This window comes from Ovis canadensis, chromosome 16 (assembly GCF_042477335.2).
Source record: "Ovis canadensis isolate MfBH-ARS-UI-01 breed Bighorn chromosome 16, ARS-UI_OviCan_v2, whole genome shotgun sequence".
NCBI lineage: Eukaryota > Metazoa > Chordata > Mammalia > Artiodactyla > Bovidae > Ovis > Ovis canadensis.
Window position 1 is genome coordinate 53,494,399 of NC_091260.1, and position 18,087 is coordinate 53,512,485.

At 42.3% G+C, this 18,087-nt stretch overlaps 1 protein-coding gene across 1 annotated transcript in view; it reads left to right on the forward strand.

The window, feature by feature from the left end:
- The window catches only part of ADAMTS12 (ADAM metallopeptidase with thrombospondin type 1 motif 12), a 407,364-nt gene that overhangs the window by 377,083 nt on the left and 12,194 nt on the right, over positions 1–18,087 (forward strand). Inside the window, exons 21-23 of the mRNA XM_069555948.1 lie at positions 574–750; positions 6,689–6,829; positions 12,749–12,908. Coding sequence (XP_069412049.1) covers positions 574–750; positions 6,689–6,829; positions 12,749–12,908 — 478 coding nt within the window. The remainder of the gene's footprint in view (positions 1–573; positions 751–6,688; positions 6,830–12,748; positions 12,909–18,087) is intronic.

Here is an 18,087-nt window from a genome sequence, read left to right on the forward strand (position 1 = left end):
GAAACCACTGAGCAGTTATTCACTTTGCTTTCCTTAAAAAGGGGTAACCAATCCTGTGTCCAGAGTCAGGGAGGAAGCAGGTTTTCAGCAGGATTCTGAGGGGTAATTGGGTGTATCTTGGCAGAGAGCTCCCCTCGTGGGTGGTTGCATTTACCTCCAATGAACACAGACATCCTAAGGAACAGCTGCGCTGGAGTCACCCAAGCCCACCCCCGTGTAATCTTCGGGACAGCCCCGTAGAACAGTTATTGCCCTGGTTTACAGACACGGCAGCTCAGAGCGTTTCTGCAGCTCATCCGAGGGCTCACAGTGAGTCTGTGACAGCTGGATTTGCCGCCCGGTGCTCACACTTCCACACCTGCATTTCTAACGCGGGGAGCCCCATCTTGGGGAGCTGCTAGAGTGACTCTTCTCTCCACGGTGTGTGAGGAAAGACAGGCCACCAACCTCTCCAGAAGCTGGGAACTAGAAGCTGAGAACTTTGTGATCCTTTGTGAAACCCCTGGATATCTGGGCATGGACAGCCTGATGCCAAGGACTCAGGTGTCCCCTTTTCTCTCACTCTCCATACAGTGCTCCAGAAACTGCAGCGGGGGCTTCCAGATCCGGGAGATTCAGTGTGTGGACAGCCGGGACCACCGGAGCCTGAGGCCATTTCACTGCCGTTTCCTGGCTGGCCTTCCTCCTCCACTGACCACAAGCTGTAACCTGGAGCCCTGTGAGGAGTGGCAGGTGGAGCCCTGGAGCCAGGTACTGCGCCCAGTGCACCATCTACACAGCTGGGGAAACATGAATTTCTGTGTTACCTGGTGAGTCCAGGGAAGACCACACGTGCCTCAGACCAGTGGCTGGCCTCATCAAGCCAGTGGCTGGCCTCATCAAGCCAGTGGCTGGCCTCCTTCCATTCACACCTTACACTGGGTGTGTTACTCATCCCCAGGTGGGTCACTTGCCCATGCACAGTAAAGCCAATCTATTGACACCAGGTGGTGGTGAAGGAAAGTGTAGCATTTATTGTAGCTAGTGTACCAAGCAAGGAGTCCAGGTAGTCAGTGTTTAAAAGGCTTGAATTGCTCGAAGGCTTCCGGGATAAGGTTTTTAAAATCAGAATGGGGTGGAGGGGATGGTGGTAGGGGATGTGATCAGCTTGTGGCATTCTTTGGATTGGTTAATAGTGAGGTAATCAGGAGGCAACATCATCAGCCTTCTGGGTCCAACCTGTCTTGGGTCTACATACTTGTGGGTAGCATATAGTTAACTTCTTCCACCTGATAGGGGTTTCAATATCTATAAAACAGCTCAAAGGACATGGCTCAGATTATTATCTATAGCACTTGAGAAGGAACTAAAGGTCTTTGACTTTGTTTAATGGCCAGCCCAATATTATTATTATTACTATTATGATGATGATGATGGTCTTGCTTGTTTTCCTTTCTGCATTTTCTCACTTCATGGTTAAATTTACACTTTGGAAACTGGGGAAGGCCAAGGAGGCTAAAGTTTTTCTATAGATAAGAGGTGGGTGGAAGACATGGTGTGGGAGGTGGAGGTGGGGATGAGGCTGTGCTGGGAAGGCCCCTTAGGGTTCTACTCAGTTACAGGTGGGGAGGCTGGACAGGCCCAACAATTTGAAGGCTGTGTTGTGTGGTTTAAACTGTGACTGTTTAATGTTTTATTATGACCTAGTCTCAGTGGGTATACTGGAGAATTGGGGTCTCTCTGGGGAGTCGTACATGAACCACCTTGATGAGCAGCATTTGGGACAGAGCATCATATGTCCCTCTTAAGCTGGGGATAATGGTCAGATCTTTCCACACAGTATGATTTCAGAGTCCTACCTCTCAAATGCCCAGATCCTTGTTTACACAAATAAAAAGAGGGGTGTGTGTGTGTGTCTCCATCCTGTGTTGCAAGGGCTGGGACTCTGCTTCATCTTTGTCCTACTTCAGTATGTGAAACCAGGTTACTGTTCTTTGGTGAAATATAATGATTTCATTTCCCCATTGGCTTCAATAAAAAAGAAAATACTCCCAACTATACTATGGTAGAAATAAGAGGGAAATAAAGAAACCAGCGTGTTTTGAGTGTGTCCATGCACTGGGCATTTTACCTACAGTACTTGTTTTAATTCTTGTAACAACCTGGATGGTAGGCCTTACCATGGTAGGCCTTCCATTTTATAGATAAAGAAAGAATTTAATTGAGACTCAGAGGTTAAAAAGCTTACACAACTAGAAAATAAATGGTGGAGTATTAATTCAAGCTTCAGTTTGATTCTGATTCCTATACTCTTTTTACTGTAGAATTTAGCTGAATAGACATGGAGCAAAGAGAGAACTAAGGAGAGTAAGTCAATAACTTTGCATGCTAGAAAAGGTAAGACAGAAAACCACAGTGTGGGACACAGAGTTAGTGTCCAACCCTGGAAGACTGAACCCCCTGTAGCTTCTTACTGTCCATTGGGTCAAGCGGCCATGCTGGTTCCTGAGGACCCTGGTGTTTCCTGGGGGCAACAACCACCACCGCTTTCTCTTTCACCTCCTTCCCTGTCTCTCTCTGGGACATAAAGTGCCTACAACTCCCAGGCTCTGGAGTTACACCTCTCAGTTTTCCATGTTTGCTGAGCCTGGTGATGTGCTTAGTGGCTCAGTTGTGTCCAACTCTTTGCGACCCTTTGGACTGTGGCCCACCAGGCTCCTCTGTCCATTGGGTTTTCCTGGTGACAGCTTCCAGGATCCTGGAATTTGTAGAGGAGCTTAGATAGCCTTGTCAGAGAAATTGCAATTGCGAGTTATCCAAGATGACCAATTGTAACTGCTCTCTGGTTGTGAAAAAGATGTATTCTGTATACTTCCTCTTCCAAGGAGCATCAATCATGAGCCTGTTTCCTGAAGACCTCCCAACGCCCTTCTTTATAAATGGCTGTGTTCTGAGAAAACCACACAGCCGGAAGACTTTCCTCAGAGGGAACAGTAAGGATAGAAAATACTGAAGTTGGTTGAACATTTCCCCAGAAATGTCAGGGGACTGTTTAGGGACTGGGCACCTTTAAGCGCTTTTCCTAAGCCCTCGTGATGCTGCTCTGTATATGCACAGTATCTAATGGATGCCTTCATTGGAATGTTCTGGGGCCCTCCAGCGAGTGTCACCCCGCCTAAACTGCTTGCCGTGGAAAATGCCTTTCAACCGTGAGAATGTCCCTCACCGGTTTGCAACCTTTAGCGTGCTGCAGGATCACTTGGAGGGTTCATCAGCACACAGATAGATGTCTGAACCCCATCCCCATGGTGTCCAATTCGGAAGTCTGGGGTAGGGCCTGAAGTTTTGCATTTCTAAGAAGTATCCAGACGATACTGAAGTTGTTGCTCTGGGGACCACACTTTGAGGACCACTTGCCCCTTCCTGGAGATTACTTGGCCAGGTAGCCCTGTGTCTGTATGCACGCATACAGGTATACAACAGGATCCCAAATGTGGGGTTCCTCTCCTTCACTCCTCATAGAGGGTTAAAAGCAGTGAGTAAGTGGGAAAAGAGCCGTGTTAACTCTCAAAGTTGGAATGCTGGGAAAGCAATAGATTAGTTCTTTTATTGAACAGAAAGGTTAATTGTGTACCATTTCCCTGTGTATCATTTCACAGTGCCTGATGTGATAGGCATGATGTTGGCAATCATGACTGCTTTGTTATTGTTACCATGCCATCATTAAGATTTTTCAAAATGCCAAGATTTTTCAAAGTGCTATTCAAAGTACTCAAAAGTATTTTTCAAAGATTTTTTGGTGAATTATCTTAATTTCCTTCTAGAAACTTCAGGAAAATTTAACGATATAGCTTAGAAAATTATTCTAGTGAGCAAAAACCTCGCATGTTTTAGAATTATATTCTTTCAGGAATCAAACTTGTCACCTCAAATTTATTTTGTGAGCATTGCAGCCAGTGCACCAGACCCTTAGAAAACCTATTAACATCACCATTTCAAATATGGATAAATTTAATTCTAAAATTTAATGTAGTGAGGAAGGAAGGCTGAGTCCCATTTTAATAGATGAACAAAATTCTATTGTAGAAGTGTGCTCTCCATTAGGACTGTCAGAGCTAATCAGAATAAAAACACCTACATTTTATATTTTGGTTTCTTGACCAGAATTCTTTCCATTTGACATATTGAACTATTCAGCATCTTCTGATTTTTCCCCCTCTTCTTATCCCCATAATTCTCTTTTTATTTTTTATTTATTTATTTTAATTTTACTTTATTTTACTTTACAATGCTGTATTGGTTTTGCCATACATCAACATGAATCCACCACGGGTGTAGACATGTTCCCAATCCTGAACCCCACCTCCCACCTCCCTCCCCATACCATCTCTCTGGGTCATCCCAGTGCACCAGCCCCAAGCATCCTGTATCCTGCATCGAACCTAGACTGGCGATTCATTTCTTACATGATAGTATACATGTTTCAATGCCATTCTCCCAAATCATCCCACCCTCTCCCTCTCCCACAGAGTCCAAAACACTGTTCTATACATCTGTGTCTCTTTTGCTGTCTCACGTGTACCCCAGAATTTTCTTTATCCGTCTCCTTTCTTTAAGTCTTACTTCACCACTGTTTTTGTTTCTGTTATTGCTTTTTGGCCTAAACAACAAAAATATTTTTTCTCAGAGTTACGGAAGCTGGACGTCTGAGATCAAGGTGTTGGCAGGATTGGTTTCTTCCGAGGCCTCTAAAAAATTCTTTCTGTTTTTCTATTCAGCTTGAGTGACTTCCACCACTGTTCTAACTCACTGATATGTTCTTCTGTAATATCTAATCTACTACTGATTCTTTCTAATGTACTTTTTATTTCAGTTATTGTATTTTTCACCTCTGGCTGGTTTTTCTTTATATTTTCTAATTCTTTATTGAAATTCACACATTATTCATTTATTCTTCTCCTGAATTTGTTAAGCATTTTTATGATCTTTACCTTCCCTATAGCTTAGATGGCAAAGAATCTGCCTGCAGTGCATGAGACCTGGGTTTGATCCCTGGGCTGGGAAGATCCTCTAGAGAAGGGAATGGCACCCCACTCCAGTATTCTTGCCTGGAGAACTCCATGAACAGAGGAGCCTGGTGGGCTATAGTCTGTGGGGTCGCAAAGAGATGGACACAACTAAGCGACTAACACTATAACTACTCCTCCTTAATCAAGCAGATGGTTTACCTCCACTTTGTTTTGTTCTTTTTCTCAGATTTTTGTCTTGTTCCTTCATTTGGAACATATTCCTCTGGCTTCTAATTTCGCCTAATTCTCTGTGTTGTTTATTCCTATTGGGTAGGTTGGTCACATTTCCCAGTCTTGCAGAAGTGGCCTTGTGTAGGAGATGTCGAATGGGGTAGCAGCACACTCCCCTTTGGTCACTAGAGGTGTCTACTCTAAGGGTACCCCCCCCCAATGTGCGCCACATGGACCCTTCTATTGTGGTTGAACTGACTACTGTGGGAGCTCTGGTAGGTGGGGCTCTTCCTGATCTGGTTAATTCCTAGGCTGTGCCTCCCATGGTGGCTAGTGGCATGGCCTGGGTATCTTGGAGCTGTTGCTGGCCCACTGGTGGGTGGGGCCAGGTTCCAGTGCAGCTGGCTGTGGGCCCTGGCAGAGTCGGGCCTGGGGCTCACCTGCTGGTGGGAGGGCTGGATCTTAGGGCTTGTTTCACTGCTGTCTTTGAATTGACTGAGTGGCCATTGTGAGGAACTTGATGTGGATGTTCCAGGTTCCAACAGAGATACTAATATTCTTAATAACAGCATGCATAACAAATTAATAGTAAACTTTAAAGGAAATATAATTCTATTGACTTTCTCTGTCTTGGGTTCTTTATTTAAAAGTGAATGATAGCTCTTTTGGCAGTCTGTAATTTATTTTTGCATACTTTGGCGAAAAGCATCCAAATACACATGATTGTGAAGACACTAAGAACATGCTACAGTGAGCAGGTAAAACCACCGAGATTTGGACTTAATACAGCTGGGCCAGGGTCGGGAAGTTTCCCTGGAGGAGGGCATGGCAACCCACTCCAGTATTCTTGCCTGGAGAATCCCCATGGACAAAGGAGCCTGGAGGGCCTCAGTCCATGGGATCACTAAGAGTCGGACACGACTGAGGGACTCAGAACAGCACAGCACAGCTGGGCCTATTTGTTGTTATCAACTTTGTGAGGTACTGTGATAGGCTAGGCCTCATCTCATTTAACACTGAACCAGTGCTCACCAAACTGATTTTTTATCCCCACTTGAAATAATTAATTTGGCAATCATGGGAATTTCTGCTCTAAAGATAAGTTATGTTTTATATGATATACATCTATATCTTTATAACTTTGTGTATCTTTATAACTTAACAATATATTATAGCAAAAAAGTTGCAGACTTATTTGACACATTCTTTTTTTTTATTATTTCTGAACTGAAAAGGAAAAAAAAAACCCTCTTACTAAATTATTGGGGTGGGAGAATGGGTTGAAATACAGAGTATGGAACTAGAGATGAACTGTCGAGTATTTTTTAAAATAAACATTTACTCAGCCTCTCCTTCCAGGTGCAGTGTCACGTACTGCAGACACAGTGGGAAAGGCCACATCCCTACCCTTTATCTCTGAAAATGATACCTTGTGATTTTTCCCTGATCTTGTCCCTCTTGTGGACCAGTGTTCCAGCTCCTGTGGAGGCGGAGTTCAGAAGAGAGGAGTGACCTGTCCAGGCCTCTGTGACTGGACTAAAAGGCCCACAGCCACCGCACCCTGCAGCAGGCAGCCTTGCTGTCACTGGGCTGCTGGAAACTGGGACCCGGTAAGAATCAGTTATAATCTCTTTCATTTGTTTTAGTCTTTTTAAAAAATAGCATTTGTTTTCTTTTGATGTTAAAAGTCATATATTATTCCTGTAAATGTCTAATGTGTCCATTGATTTAACATGTGTTTTATGTATTTATTTTTTATTGAAGGATAATTGCTTTACAGAATTTTGCTGTTTTCTGTCAAACCTCAGTATGAATCAGCCACACGTATACATATGTCACCCACCTTTTGAAACTCCCTCCCATCTCCCTCCCCATCCCACCCCTCTAGGTTGATACAGAGCCCCTGTTTGAGTTTCCTGAGCCATACAGCAAATTCCCGTTGGCTATCTATTTTATATATGGTAATGTAATTTCCATGCTACTCTTCCCATACATCTCACCCTCTCTTCCCCTCTCCCCATGTCCATAAGTCTATCTCTATGTCTATTTCTCCATTGCTGCCCTGTAAATAAATTCTTCAATACCATTTTTCTAGATTCCATATATACGTGTTAGCATGTGGTATTTATCTTTCTCTTTCTGACTCATTTCACTCTGTATAATAGGTTCTAGGTTCATGCACCTCATTAGAACTGACTCAAATGCATTACTTTTTCATGGCTAAGTAATGTTCCATTGTGTATATATACCAAAACTTCTTTCAGTTCTATATTTTACCCTTCTGCTTTCTAATATGTCTAAGTATGCTAAAAGGGCTGACTCACTGGAAAAGACCCTGATGCTTGGAAAGATTAAGGGCAGGAGGAGAAGGTGGCAACAGAAGATGAGATGGTTAGATGGCATCATTGATTCAGTGGACATAAGTTTGAGCAAACTCTGGGAGATAGTGAAGGACAGGGAAGCCTGGCATGCTGTAGTCCATGGGATCACAAAGAGTCGGACACTACTGAGCAACAGAACAAGAACAATGCTGAAAGTTGACCTATGACTGACATGGTGCTCAATGTTAACTATTTTGAGTTCAGAAGAAAACAAGATCAAATACTTTTAAAAGAGAAAAGATAAAACACTAAAAACTAGCTCAGAGGAACAGAGACTAAGGAAAAGTGATTTGGGGTCCTAATCATCTTGGATCCTCTAACTTTTTCTAGAGCATATAGGAGTTGCATGTGCCCTGAAGCTTGAGGCTTATCATGATTTAGCGAATTTCTGTTCACTTGTCAACCCACAGATTATCAGTTTGCCGAAAGGCCAGCATATTTGATGGGTAGACAAATAAAATTGTTAAATTGTAAATGGAGGCAAGTTTTACAATTCTTACAAAGTAAAAAGCCCCTGATGCTGGGAAAGATTGAGGGCAGGAGGAGAAGGGGACAACAGAAGATGAGATAGTTGGATGGCATCACCGACTCAATGGACATGGCTTTGGGTGGACTCTGGGAGTTGCTGATGGACAGGGAGGCCTGGCATGCTGCGGTTCATGGGGTCGCAAAGAATCGGACATGACTGAGCAACTGAACTGAACTGAACTAAGGGAAGCAGAAATGATAGAAAAGAGGAAGGAGGCAGGGAAGAAGGGGAATCAGGTGCAAGGTGGTCTATTCCCAGGGTGACTGTTTTTTCCTAACTTAGACTGCTTGGTGTCTAAGAGCAACAGATGGCTTGCTCTTGAAAGAAGGCCTTTATAAAGCTGTTTGAACTGCTGTCATTTAGTTTGTCCGGAGACAGGAAGAGAGATTATCTACTGGCTCCTATCTCCCAGCATTATGTAAAATTCTCCCCTTTGATGGATAGCATCTCCCATTGTCCTGGGTCATTCAGGTGTGGGCAGGTCCCACTGAGTCTCACATCTCACTGGCAATAACAAAATTCAGAGTCAGGGTAAGAGGCACACAGCAAGCCCAAGGGTTGTGCTTCCATGAAGTGGGTTGCCTCATCAGTTGGGGCCCATCAAAGGCCAACAGCAGGAAACAAGGAGAGCCAGAGGATCTGATACACTAACCCTTCAAATATTAATATTTTTTAAAGTAACATATTCTTATGTAAGTATCTTTTGAAGGTTAAAATTATAACAGAGGCTAATGCAATATTTTGCCAAATATCATGTCCCCAGATAGTCTTAGGTTGATAAGTTCTTAGTAATTTTCATTGTTGTACTTGTCTAGTTATACCTGCATAACCATGCTCAATTTGAATGCTGGCATGTACTCTTAAAAAAAAAACAACAACAACAACAACAAAAAACCTCCTATTGGCGCATCCAACTTAAGGTTGCATCAGTCTCTGGATACCACCTCACTCAATCCAGGAATAATAAGATGCCTCATTACTGCCAAAGGAATATTGTACATTAATCAGTTAGCCTACAACAAATTAAAAGAACATATTTTATTATTTTCATGCCTTAAAAATGCCTGGTAGACAATGAACAGTGACATCAACCATTCCCTTAGACAGATAGGACCCATAGTAATTTCTATAAATGCCCTATGTTCATTGATATCTAATGTTGAGTTGTGATGAATTGCCAAAGGAGATTCTGGAGTCCAGGCAAGCTTCTGGTTGTGCATGCTGCTAAGCTGTCTGCCAGGGGCAGTACCCACCTTCTCTCTCCCGTGGATCTTGTGAACATCAGAAAACAATGCCATACACTTGTATTATTTTTCATAATAAGAAAATTTAATTTACATTTAGGCATCTTAAAATATCTGCCTTGGAAATTTATTTCCTATTTATTAGAGGTTCATTTATGTATAAAACCAGTTTTTCCCCATCCACCTTTGATTTCACAACCTGAAAATATTATACTCAACAAATAAAGATGTGTTTTAGAATTAAGCTCTTCATAAATATCCTGGTGTCCTGTGTAACAATTATAAGCATCACTAATCAAATCAAATGTGACTATCAGGAAAGAAAATTTGACATAATTTACATGTCATAAAAATTCTATAAATTTGGGCCCATTCAGGGGCATAAAATCCCATAGATTAAAAATTACCAATAAGCGTTTTTATGGCTGAGTCATATTCCACTGGGGGCTTTCCAGGTGGCCCAGTGGTAAAGAATCTACTTGCCAGTGAAGGAGACCAAAGTTTGATCCCTGGGTCAGGAAGACCCCCTGGAAAAGGAAATGGTACCCACTCCAGTATTCTTGCCTGGGAAATCCCATGGACAGAGGAGCCTGGCAGGCTAGAGTCCCTTGGGTCACAAAGAGTCAGACACAACTGAGCAGCTGAGCATGCATGCAATGTTCCTGAATATGTACCACACCGTCTTCATCCTTTTATCTGTTGATGGACATTTAGGTTGCTTCAGTGTCTTGGCTGTTGTGACGACTACTGCAGTGAATATTGGGGTGCATGTGTCTTTTTTAATTATTCTTTACTCCAGACACATACCCATGAGTGGTATTGTTGGATCATATGGCAACTTTAGTTTTTAAGGAGCCTCTATTACTGTTCACCATGGGCAGAGGAGCCTGGTAGGCTACAGTCCATGGGGTCACGAAGAGTCGGAAATGACTGAGCTACTTCACTTTCACTTTTCACTTTCACTTTCATGCACTGGAGAAGGAAATGGCAACCCACTCCAGTGTTGTTGCCTGGAGAATTCCAGGGACAGCAGAGCCTGGTGGGCTGTCGTCTTTGGGGTCACACAGAGTCGGATATGACTGAAGTGACTTAGCAGCAGCAGTAGCAGCAGCAGCATACTGTTCACCATAGTGGCTGTACCAATTTACATTCCCACCAATGGTATAGGAAGGTTCCCTTTTACCCACACCCTCTCCAGCATTTATTATTTGTAGAATTTTTTATTATGGTCATTCTGACCAATGTGAGGTGATACCTTATTGTAGTTTGGATTTGCGTTTCTCTAAAAATTAGTGAGGGCTTCCCTGGTGGCTCAGTGGTAAAGAATCTGCCTGCCAATACAGGAGATGCAGGTTCAATCCCTGTATCAAGGAGATCCCCTGGTGAAGGAAATGGCAAGCCACTCCAGTATTCTTACCTGAGAAATCCCATGGACAGAGGAGCCTGATGGGCTATAGTCCATGGGGTTGCAAAAGAGTCGGACACGATTTAGCCTTACAATGATAATTAGCAGTGTTGAGTACCTTTTTTTTTTTTGTCTGTGTGGCATGTGAGGTCTTAGTTCCCTAAATAGGGGTTGAACATGTGTCCCCTTACATTGAAAGCCTGGAGTTTTAAGGATTGGGCCACCAAGGAAGTCTCAGTGTTGACTATCTTTTCATGTGCTTTTTGATTACCTGTATGTCTTCTTTAGAGAAATGTCTATTTAGCTATTCTGCCCATTTTTTTTGATTGGGTTGTGGTCTTTTTTTTTTTAATATTGAGCTGCCTGAGCTGTTTGTAGATTTTGAATATTAATCCCTCATCAGCCCTTTCATTTGCAGATACTTTCTCCTACAATTCTGTAGGTTGTCTTTTCATTTTGTTTACAGTTTCCTTTGCTCTGCAGAAGTTTTTAAATTCAATTAGGTTATATTTATTTTTGTTTTAATTTTCATTAGGAGGTAGATCAAAAAAGATATTGCTGTGATTTGTGTCAAAGAGTGTTCTGCCTCTGTTTTCCTCTAAGAGTTTGATAGCATCCAATCTTATACTGAGGTCTTTAATCTATTTTGAGTTTATTTTTTATATATGGTATTAGAGAATATTCTAATTTCATTCTTTTACATTGGAAAACTGCTAAATTGTCCAATTTTCCCAGCACCAGTTATTGGAGAGACTGTCTTTTCTCCATTATATATTATTGCCTCCTTTGCCGAAGATTAATTGACCATAGGTACATGGGTTTATTTCTGGCTTTCTGTTGTATTTCACTGATCTACATTTGTCCTGCCCAGGGGGCCTATGTGACTTCAACACCCAGGACCACCAGCCCAGCCTAGTTCCATCAGATCCTTAGAAGTAGAAAGCAGTAAAGGAAGTCATATGTTCTTTATCTAACAATCTTATTTTATAGTGGAAGAAAGAGAGCGGTTGAGTGAGATCCAGGACAATGTGTAAGAGTGAAAAAGCCCAAATATCCTGATGTATAAGAGGGAGAAAACCCAAGTTTCCTGAATTCTGGTCCAGGACATCCAACACCCTTTATTAATTTCCCTTGTTCTTCCCTCTGTCCTGTGTTGCACACTTTGTCTACTCAGGATCAGTTACATAGTTATTTTCTTACCTTTTTCCCCACAGAGAATTTGATTCATATCAATTTTATTCACTGAATAAAATTATCTTTAAGGTTAATCAGAGGAATCTCTGACTTTGTAAAACAACATGAAGTTCCATGCTTATCACCTTGCTCTAGGCTTTATGAAGAACAGATTAAAATAAAGCTGTGGGTGTTAAGAAAAATTTGATGTTTCTCCTCTTATCCCATTTGGAGTTTTGTGAGAAACAGGGTTTGGTAGCAATATTCTGAGTTTCAGTGGTGCCCCAGTGTGGGTAGTATTTTAAAATCTAGTAATCTTGTTGACTCTAAGCCAGATGCAAACAGTTGACTCATTGCACAAGTCTTCGGTGCTGGGAAAGATTGAGGACAGGAGAAGAGGGTATCAGAGGATGAGATGGCTGGATGGCATCACCAGTGCAATGGACATGAAACTTGGGCAAACTTCGGGAGATGGTGAGGGACAGGGAGGCCTGGTGTGGTGCAGTCCATGGGGTCGCAAAGAGTTGGGCATGACTTAGCAACTGAACAACTACAGTCTTGTTGACCAATAGTAATTCAAATGGCAGATGGAATATTTAGGGCCTGGAGATTTTTCCAGAATTTGGCAAGTAGCAGTTTTTTTCTGTCAGTCAATCAATGAGTATTTACTGAATGGTCAGGTTATGTTTAGCACTTACCTACCTGGGGTTACTGTGGAGTTAGAGTACCTCTGCTGGAGTTCCCCCAGTGATCTTGGGGGAGAATTCTGACTCTCTCCATGTGCCCCTCTCTTCCAGTGCACTGTGTCCTGTGGAGGTGGCTTTCAGAAGAGGACTGTCCATTGTGTGGCCTCAGAGAACAATAAAACCGAAGGCCAGGACCAATGCCTGTGTGATCACGAACACAGACCCCCAGAATTCCAGAAGTGCAACCCGCAGGCCTGCCGGAAGAATGCTGGTAGGTGAATGGCTTTGCTCAGGGCAGGCATAGAGCTTTTCGTAGAGCTTTTCATAAGTAAACTGTCCTGCATGACTCGGTCTGTGGGTCATGTTAGTCCCTTTTACAGAGCTGGCTCCCCTGGGAGCCATTTGTCTGATTTGGTGAAGTTTGACACTAGTTCCTCGAGGGACTATCGCATCCTTTTTCCTATCTCAGAGCACATTCACACTGACTTCCCACACAAATGAGAATCGCTTCTGTTTTTTCAAAGGTTTCTGAGAAATGTTCTATCTGGCCTTTCTCAGGAAGCCAGTCAAGTGCTAAATGGCCCTTTCCACCATCCAGCTCTGCTGTCTTAGTTTCTGCAGAAACAGACTCCAAGGTGCCCACTTGTGTGCCAGGGATTCATTAAGGAAGAGCTCCCACAGAAGATGCTGAGGGAGAGGGAAAGGACAGAAAAGGGAGAAAGCACAGCCAGCCGGCCATTTCAGACACAGTCCTGACTTCAACCTGGTCCCACAGGGATGCTCCAGTGCAAAGTTAAGTCTCAGAGCTGTCTGCTCTCGAGGCCAATGGGCTGAGAGTTCACACACCCACACTCTCGTATCATTGACCAACAGCTCCCAGGAAAAGTAGACTTGAAGGTATTTAAAGCTCTCTACCAGTAGTAGCCTTTCTTCAAATATTTTTAAGCATGAGAGGTAGTGAAACCTGTGGTGTATAGATCTGCTCCTTGCCTCCTTCCGAGCACTGAGGGCTGGCATTCAAGAGAGACTGTGGTCAGAGTAAATATATTGAGAAGAGTTTCCCTAAAGATTGTTTATCTACAGATTGTGTATTTATTTAATAGATATTTGTTAGACACTTGCTGTGTGCCATAAACATAATATCAAATGAGGGAGATCACCAACCAGTGAGATACTGATCAGGTTACGATGTTAAGAGAGTACTTGGGAAGGTCATCAAACATAAACTAGGGGTGGGGGTGGAGGGAAGCGAAGGATGAGTAGAAAGGTCGGGCTGCAGTTTCCAAGAGCAGCTTTCAGGGTATGCAGTAAGCACGAAGATGATGATGTCATGGCATGTAAGTCTAAATACAGTGCACAGTTCAAGGGGAGTTAGGAAGCAGTAGGACTATAGAGGTAAGCTGGAGCTAGAGGATAAAGAGCCACGTGAAGCATGCTGGTGAGCTGCTTTATGCCTAGGGCAGATGGGAGTCCTTGAAGTATTCCAAACAGGCGTCAAGGTAAGAGAGTCATCCATGCTGCACTGTGGGAGGTGGAGAAGGGGGCCAGGTCAGGGGCGCAACTGTACCTTAATCAGGAGATGTGTGTGGCGTGAACTAAGGCAGCAGAAGTGCAGACAGACAGAAGTAAGTGGATTCAAGGGCTGCTTCAAAGAGAGACCTGACAGGACTTTGTGTGGGAAAAGAGGAGGGAGAACAAAGCCCAGATGTCCTACTTGGGTAGCTGAGTAGATGAGGCTACCATTCCGTGAAACAGGAGGCCCAGGGTGGATTTGGGAACCAGGAAGGGTATTGTGTTCTGTGTGGGATATGTTTTCAGAGCAGTCTATGAATCCTTTAGGTAGGAGTGGCCTGTGATTGTTTTTTACACAGGTGCAGAAGTCAGGAGAGAGGTATGGGTTGGAAATCCTGAACAAAGTACACTGAGAAAATGCTTCAGATCTGAGGATCACACGCAGCTTCTCCCTGACCAACGTGCATTTGACAGTGGCTATCATTGGCCTTACTCAAAACTCCAAACAGAGCTACCTGGGGCTTGTTTTCAGAGGTTTTATTAAGTTTTAGCCTTCCAGATTCTTGGCTACTCAAAGTGTGGCCCCTGGACTGGCTGCATTGGCATCACCTGGGAGCTTGTCAGAAATGCAGGATCTCTGGCCTCACCCCAGACCTACTGAATCAGAATCTGCATTTAAACAAGAATCCCAGGTGATTTGGATGTGCCTCAAAATTTGAGAAGCACCCTGTTGTATTTAATTTTATTCAAGTATGGTTGATTTACAACATTGTGTTAATTTCTGCTATACAACGAAGTGATTCCATTATATATATTTTTGTTCATGTTCTTTCCCATTATGGTTTATCACAGGATATTGAATATAGCAATTGTGCTATACAGTATACCTGTGCTATACAGTAGGACCTTGTTGTCTATCCATTCTGTGTATATAATAGTTTGCATCTGCTAATCCCAGAAGCCCAATCTATCCCTCTCCCACCACCATGCTTGGTAACCACAAGCCTGTTCTCTATGCCTGTGAATCTGTTTCTGTTTCATAGACAGGTTCACTGGGGTCATATTTTAGAAACCACATACAGTATAAGTGATAGCGTGCAGTATTTGTTGTTCTCATTCTGACTTACTTCACTTAGTATGATAATCTATAGGTACCTCATCGTAGTTTTGTTTTGCATTTCTCTAATAATTGGCAGTGATGAGCCTCTTTTTATAAGAAGCATCCTGTTCTAGACCAAAGGGTCAATTTGGAACTCTTTTCATTTCATCACATTCTGTGGTACCACATTTTTAAAATGCTGAGGGCATAGAATCCTTTGAAGTTATGTTGGTTTTTATATTATTGAGGCAGCAACATAGTCTTGGTTGACCATGCCTAGGGTTTGTTGTTGTTTGTGGCTGCACCATGCAGCGTGCAGAATCTGACCAGGGACTGAACGCCTGCAGTGGAAGCATGGTGTCTTAATCACTGGACAGCCAGGGAAGTCCCTATTGGTTATTTTACATTATACAATCAAAATTGGGTTAAATGTGTATCTGGTAATTTTTACATTGAAATCTCACACTGAAGAGATGATGACTAACAGTTGGCTGGCAATGGATGTAAATAACAATGAATTCTACTCACCAACAATTATCAGGACAACAAAAGGTAATTACAAGCTTCTCTTGAAGGCAGAGCCATGCTTATTCATATAGAAACAACAGGAAAGAGCAGCTGCATGAGATTCTTGGATTTAAGAAAAGCTACCCTGACACCCATGCCCTCTAAAATGCTTTGAAACAAGTCATCCAATGCCCAGATTCTTCTCAGCTAGCCAGCCACCACAGTAAACATGCCCCCAAGCCCATCTTGGACTTCCCAGGTGGCGAGTAGTAAAGAATCCACCTGCCAATGCAGGACACACAGGAAACACGGGTTCAATTGCTGGGTTGAGAAGTTCCCTGGGAGACAAAAATGGCAACCCACTCCAGTACTCTTGCCTGGGAAATCCCATGGACAGAGGAACCTGGTGGGCTATAGCACATGGGGTTGCTTAGAGTCAGACATGACTGAGCAACTGAGCACATGCCCATCTTGTAAAATCAGGTATGAACTCATGTAAGGTTTGCCTTTTACTTCCCTTAGGTGCCGTCTAAATTGCTAGTGACGTAAAATCTAAATGAGAATTACCACTTTCATAGTGGGGACTATAGAATCCAAGTACCTGGGTTTAGAAAAAATTTTTTAATTCATTCAGAAATATTTACTGAATATAATCTACATTCTAGACATTACGTTCATAATGATTAAAAATCAAAAGCTAACCCTTTATGCACACCATTCGTGAGTTGTTTTTTAATTTGGGGAATGAGGGGTACAGAAGTAAATACAAATAATGAAAGTAATAAAGAACGACAGTACTTAAAGTTGATACAAATAAACATTTGAGTCAGTAGACTTTTAAAATTTTTTGTCCCAGTTTTATTTGAGATATAATTGACATATAGCACTATATAAGTTTAAGGTGTAGAGCATAATTATTTAATTACATTTAATTACATGTAATTATTTAATTACAACAGGGAGTGATAATCATGAAAAGTTTACGAATGGACATCATCTCGTATATACAAAATTAAAGAAAGAAATAGAAAAAATTGTTTTGTGATGAGAATGCTTACGATTCCTCTTAACCACTTTCATGTATAATGTACAGCATCACTATTTGTCGTGCTATATATTACATCCTTAGTACTTATGTTATAACCAGAAGTTTCTACCTTTTAATTGCCTTCACCCAATTCCCCCTCCACCACACCACCCACTTCTGTTGTTGTTGTTGACTTGCTAAGTTGTATCTGTCAGTTTGTGACCCCATGAACTGCAGTACTGCAGGCTGCCTTGTCCTTCACTATCTCCCAGAGTTTGCTCAAACTCATCTGTATTGAGATGGTGATGCTATCCAACCATCTCATCCTCTGTCTTCGATCTGGTGAAAAGACAGCACCCCTGGTAACCACAAATCTGACCTATTTCTCTATGAGTTAGATAGGTTTTGAAGCATAACAAACAACACCGTGCATGCGTGGTATACAACATAGTGATTTGATATGTCTATACAGTTCAAACTGATCATAATGATAAGTCTAGTTATGGTATGTAACCATACAAATACATTACAGAGTTATTGACTGTATTCCCCACACTGTACATTCCATACCCATGACTCATTAATTTTGTGACTGGAAGTTTGAGCAAGCTCTTTTCTCCTCCATTCTTAATCTCCTCTCTTAATCTTTCTCTCCACTCTTAATCTCCTCTACCTATTTCTTTTCCTCCCCTTACCCTACATTCTCCTGGCAACCACCTGTTTGTTCTCTGTATCTATTAGTCTGTTTTTTATTTTGGAGATTCCACATATAAGTAAGATCTCTGTCTGATTTCATTTAGTGTTAATACCCTCTAGGTCTATCCATATTGTGGCAAATGGCAGGATCTCATTTCTTTTTCATGGCTGAGTATTATTCCCTTGTATATATCTGAATGATATATACATCTTATCCATTTTTCTATTGATGGGCATTTATGTCATTTCCATATGTTGGCTATTGTTGCTGCAATGAACATAAGGGTACATATGTGTTTTCTAATTAGTATTCTTATTTTCTTTGGATGAATACCTAGGAGTGGAATTTTTGGATTGTATGGTAGTTCTGTTTTTAATTTTTTGAGGAATGTCCATATTGTTTTCCATAGTAGCTGCACCAACTTGCATTCTCACCAACAGGGCACAAGGGCTCCCTTTTTTCCACATCCTGGCCAACATTTGTGATTTGTGATCTTCTCGATGCAAGACATTCTGACTGGTGTGAAGTGATATCTCATTGTGGTGTTGGGTTGCATTTCCCTGATGATTAGTAATGCTGAGCATCCTTTCACATGCCTATTGGCCAGC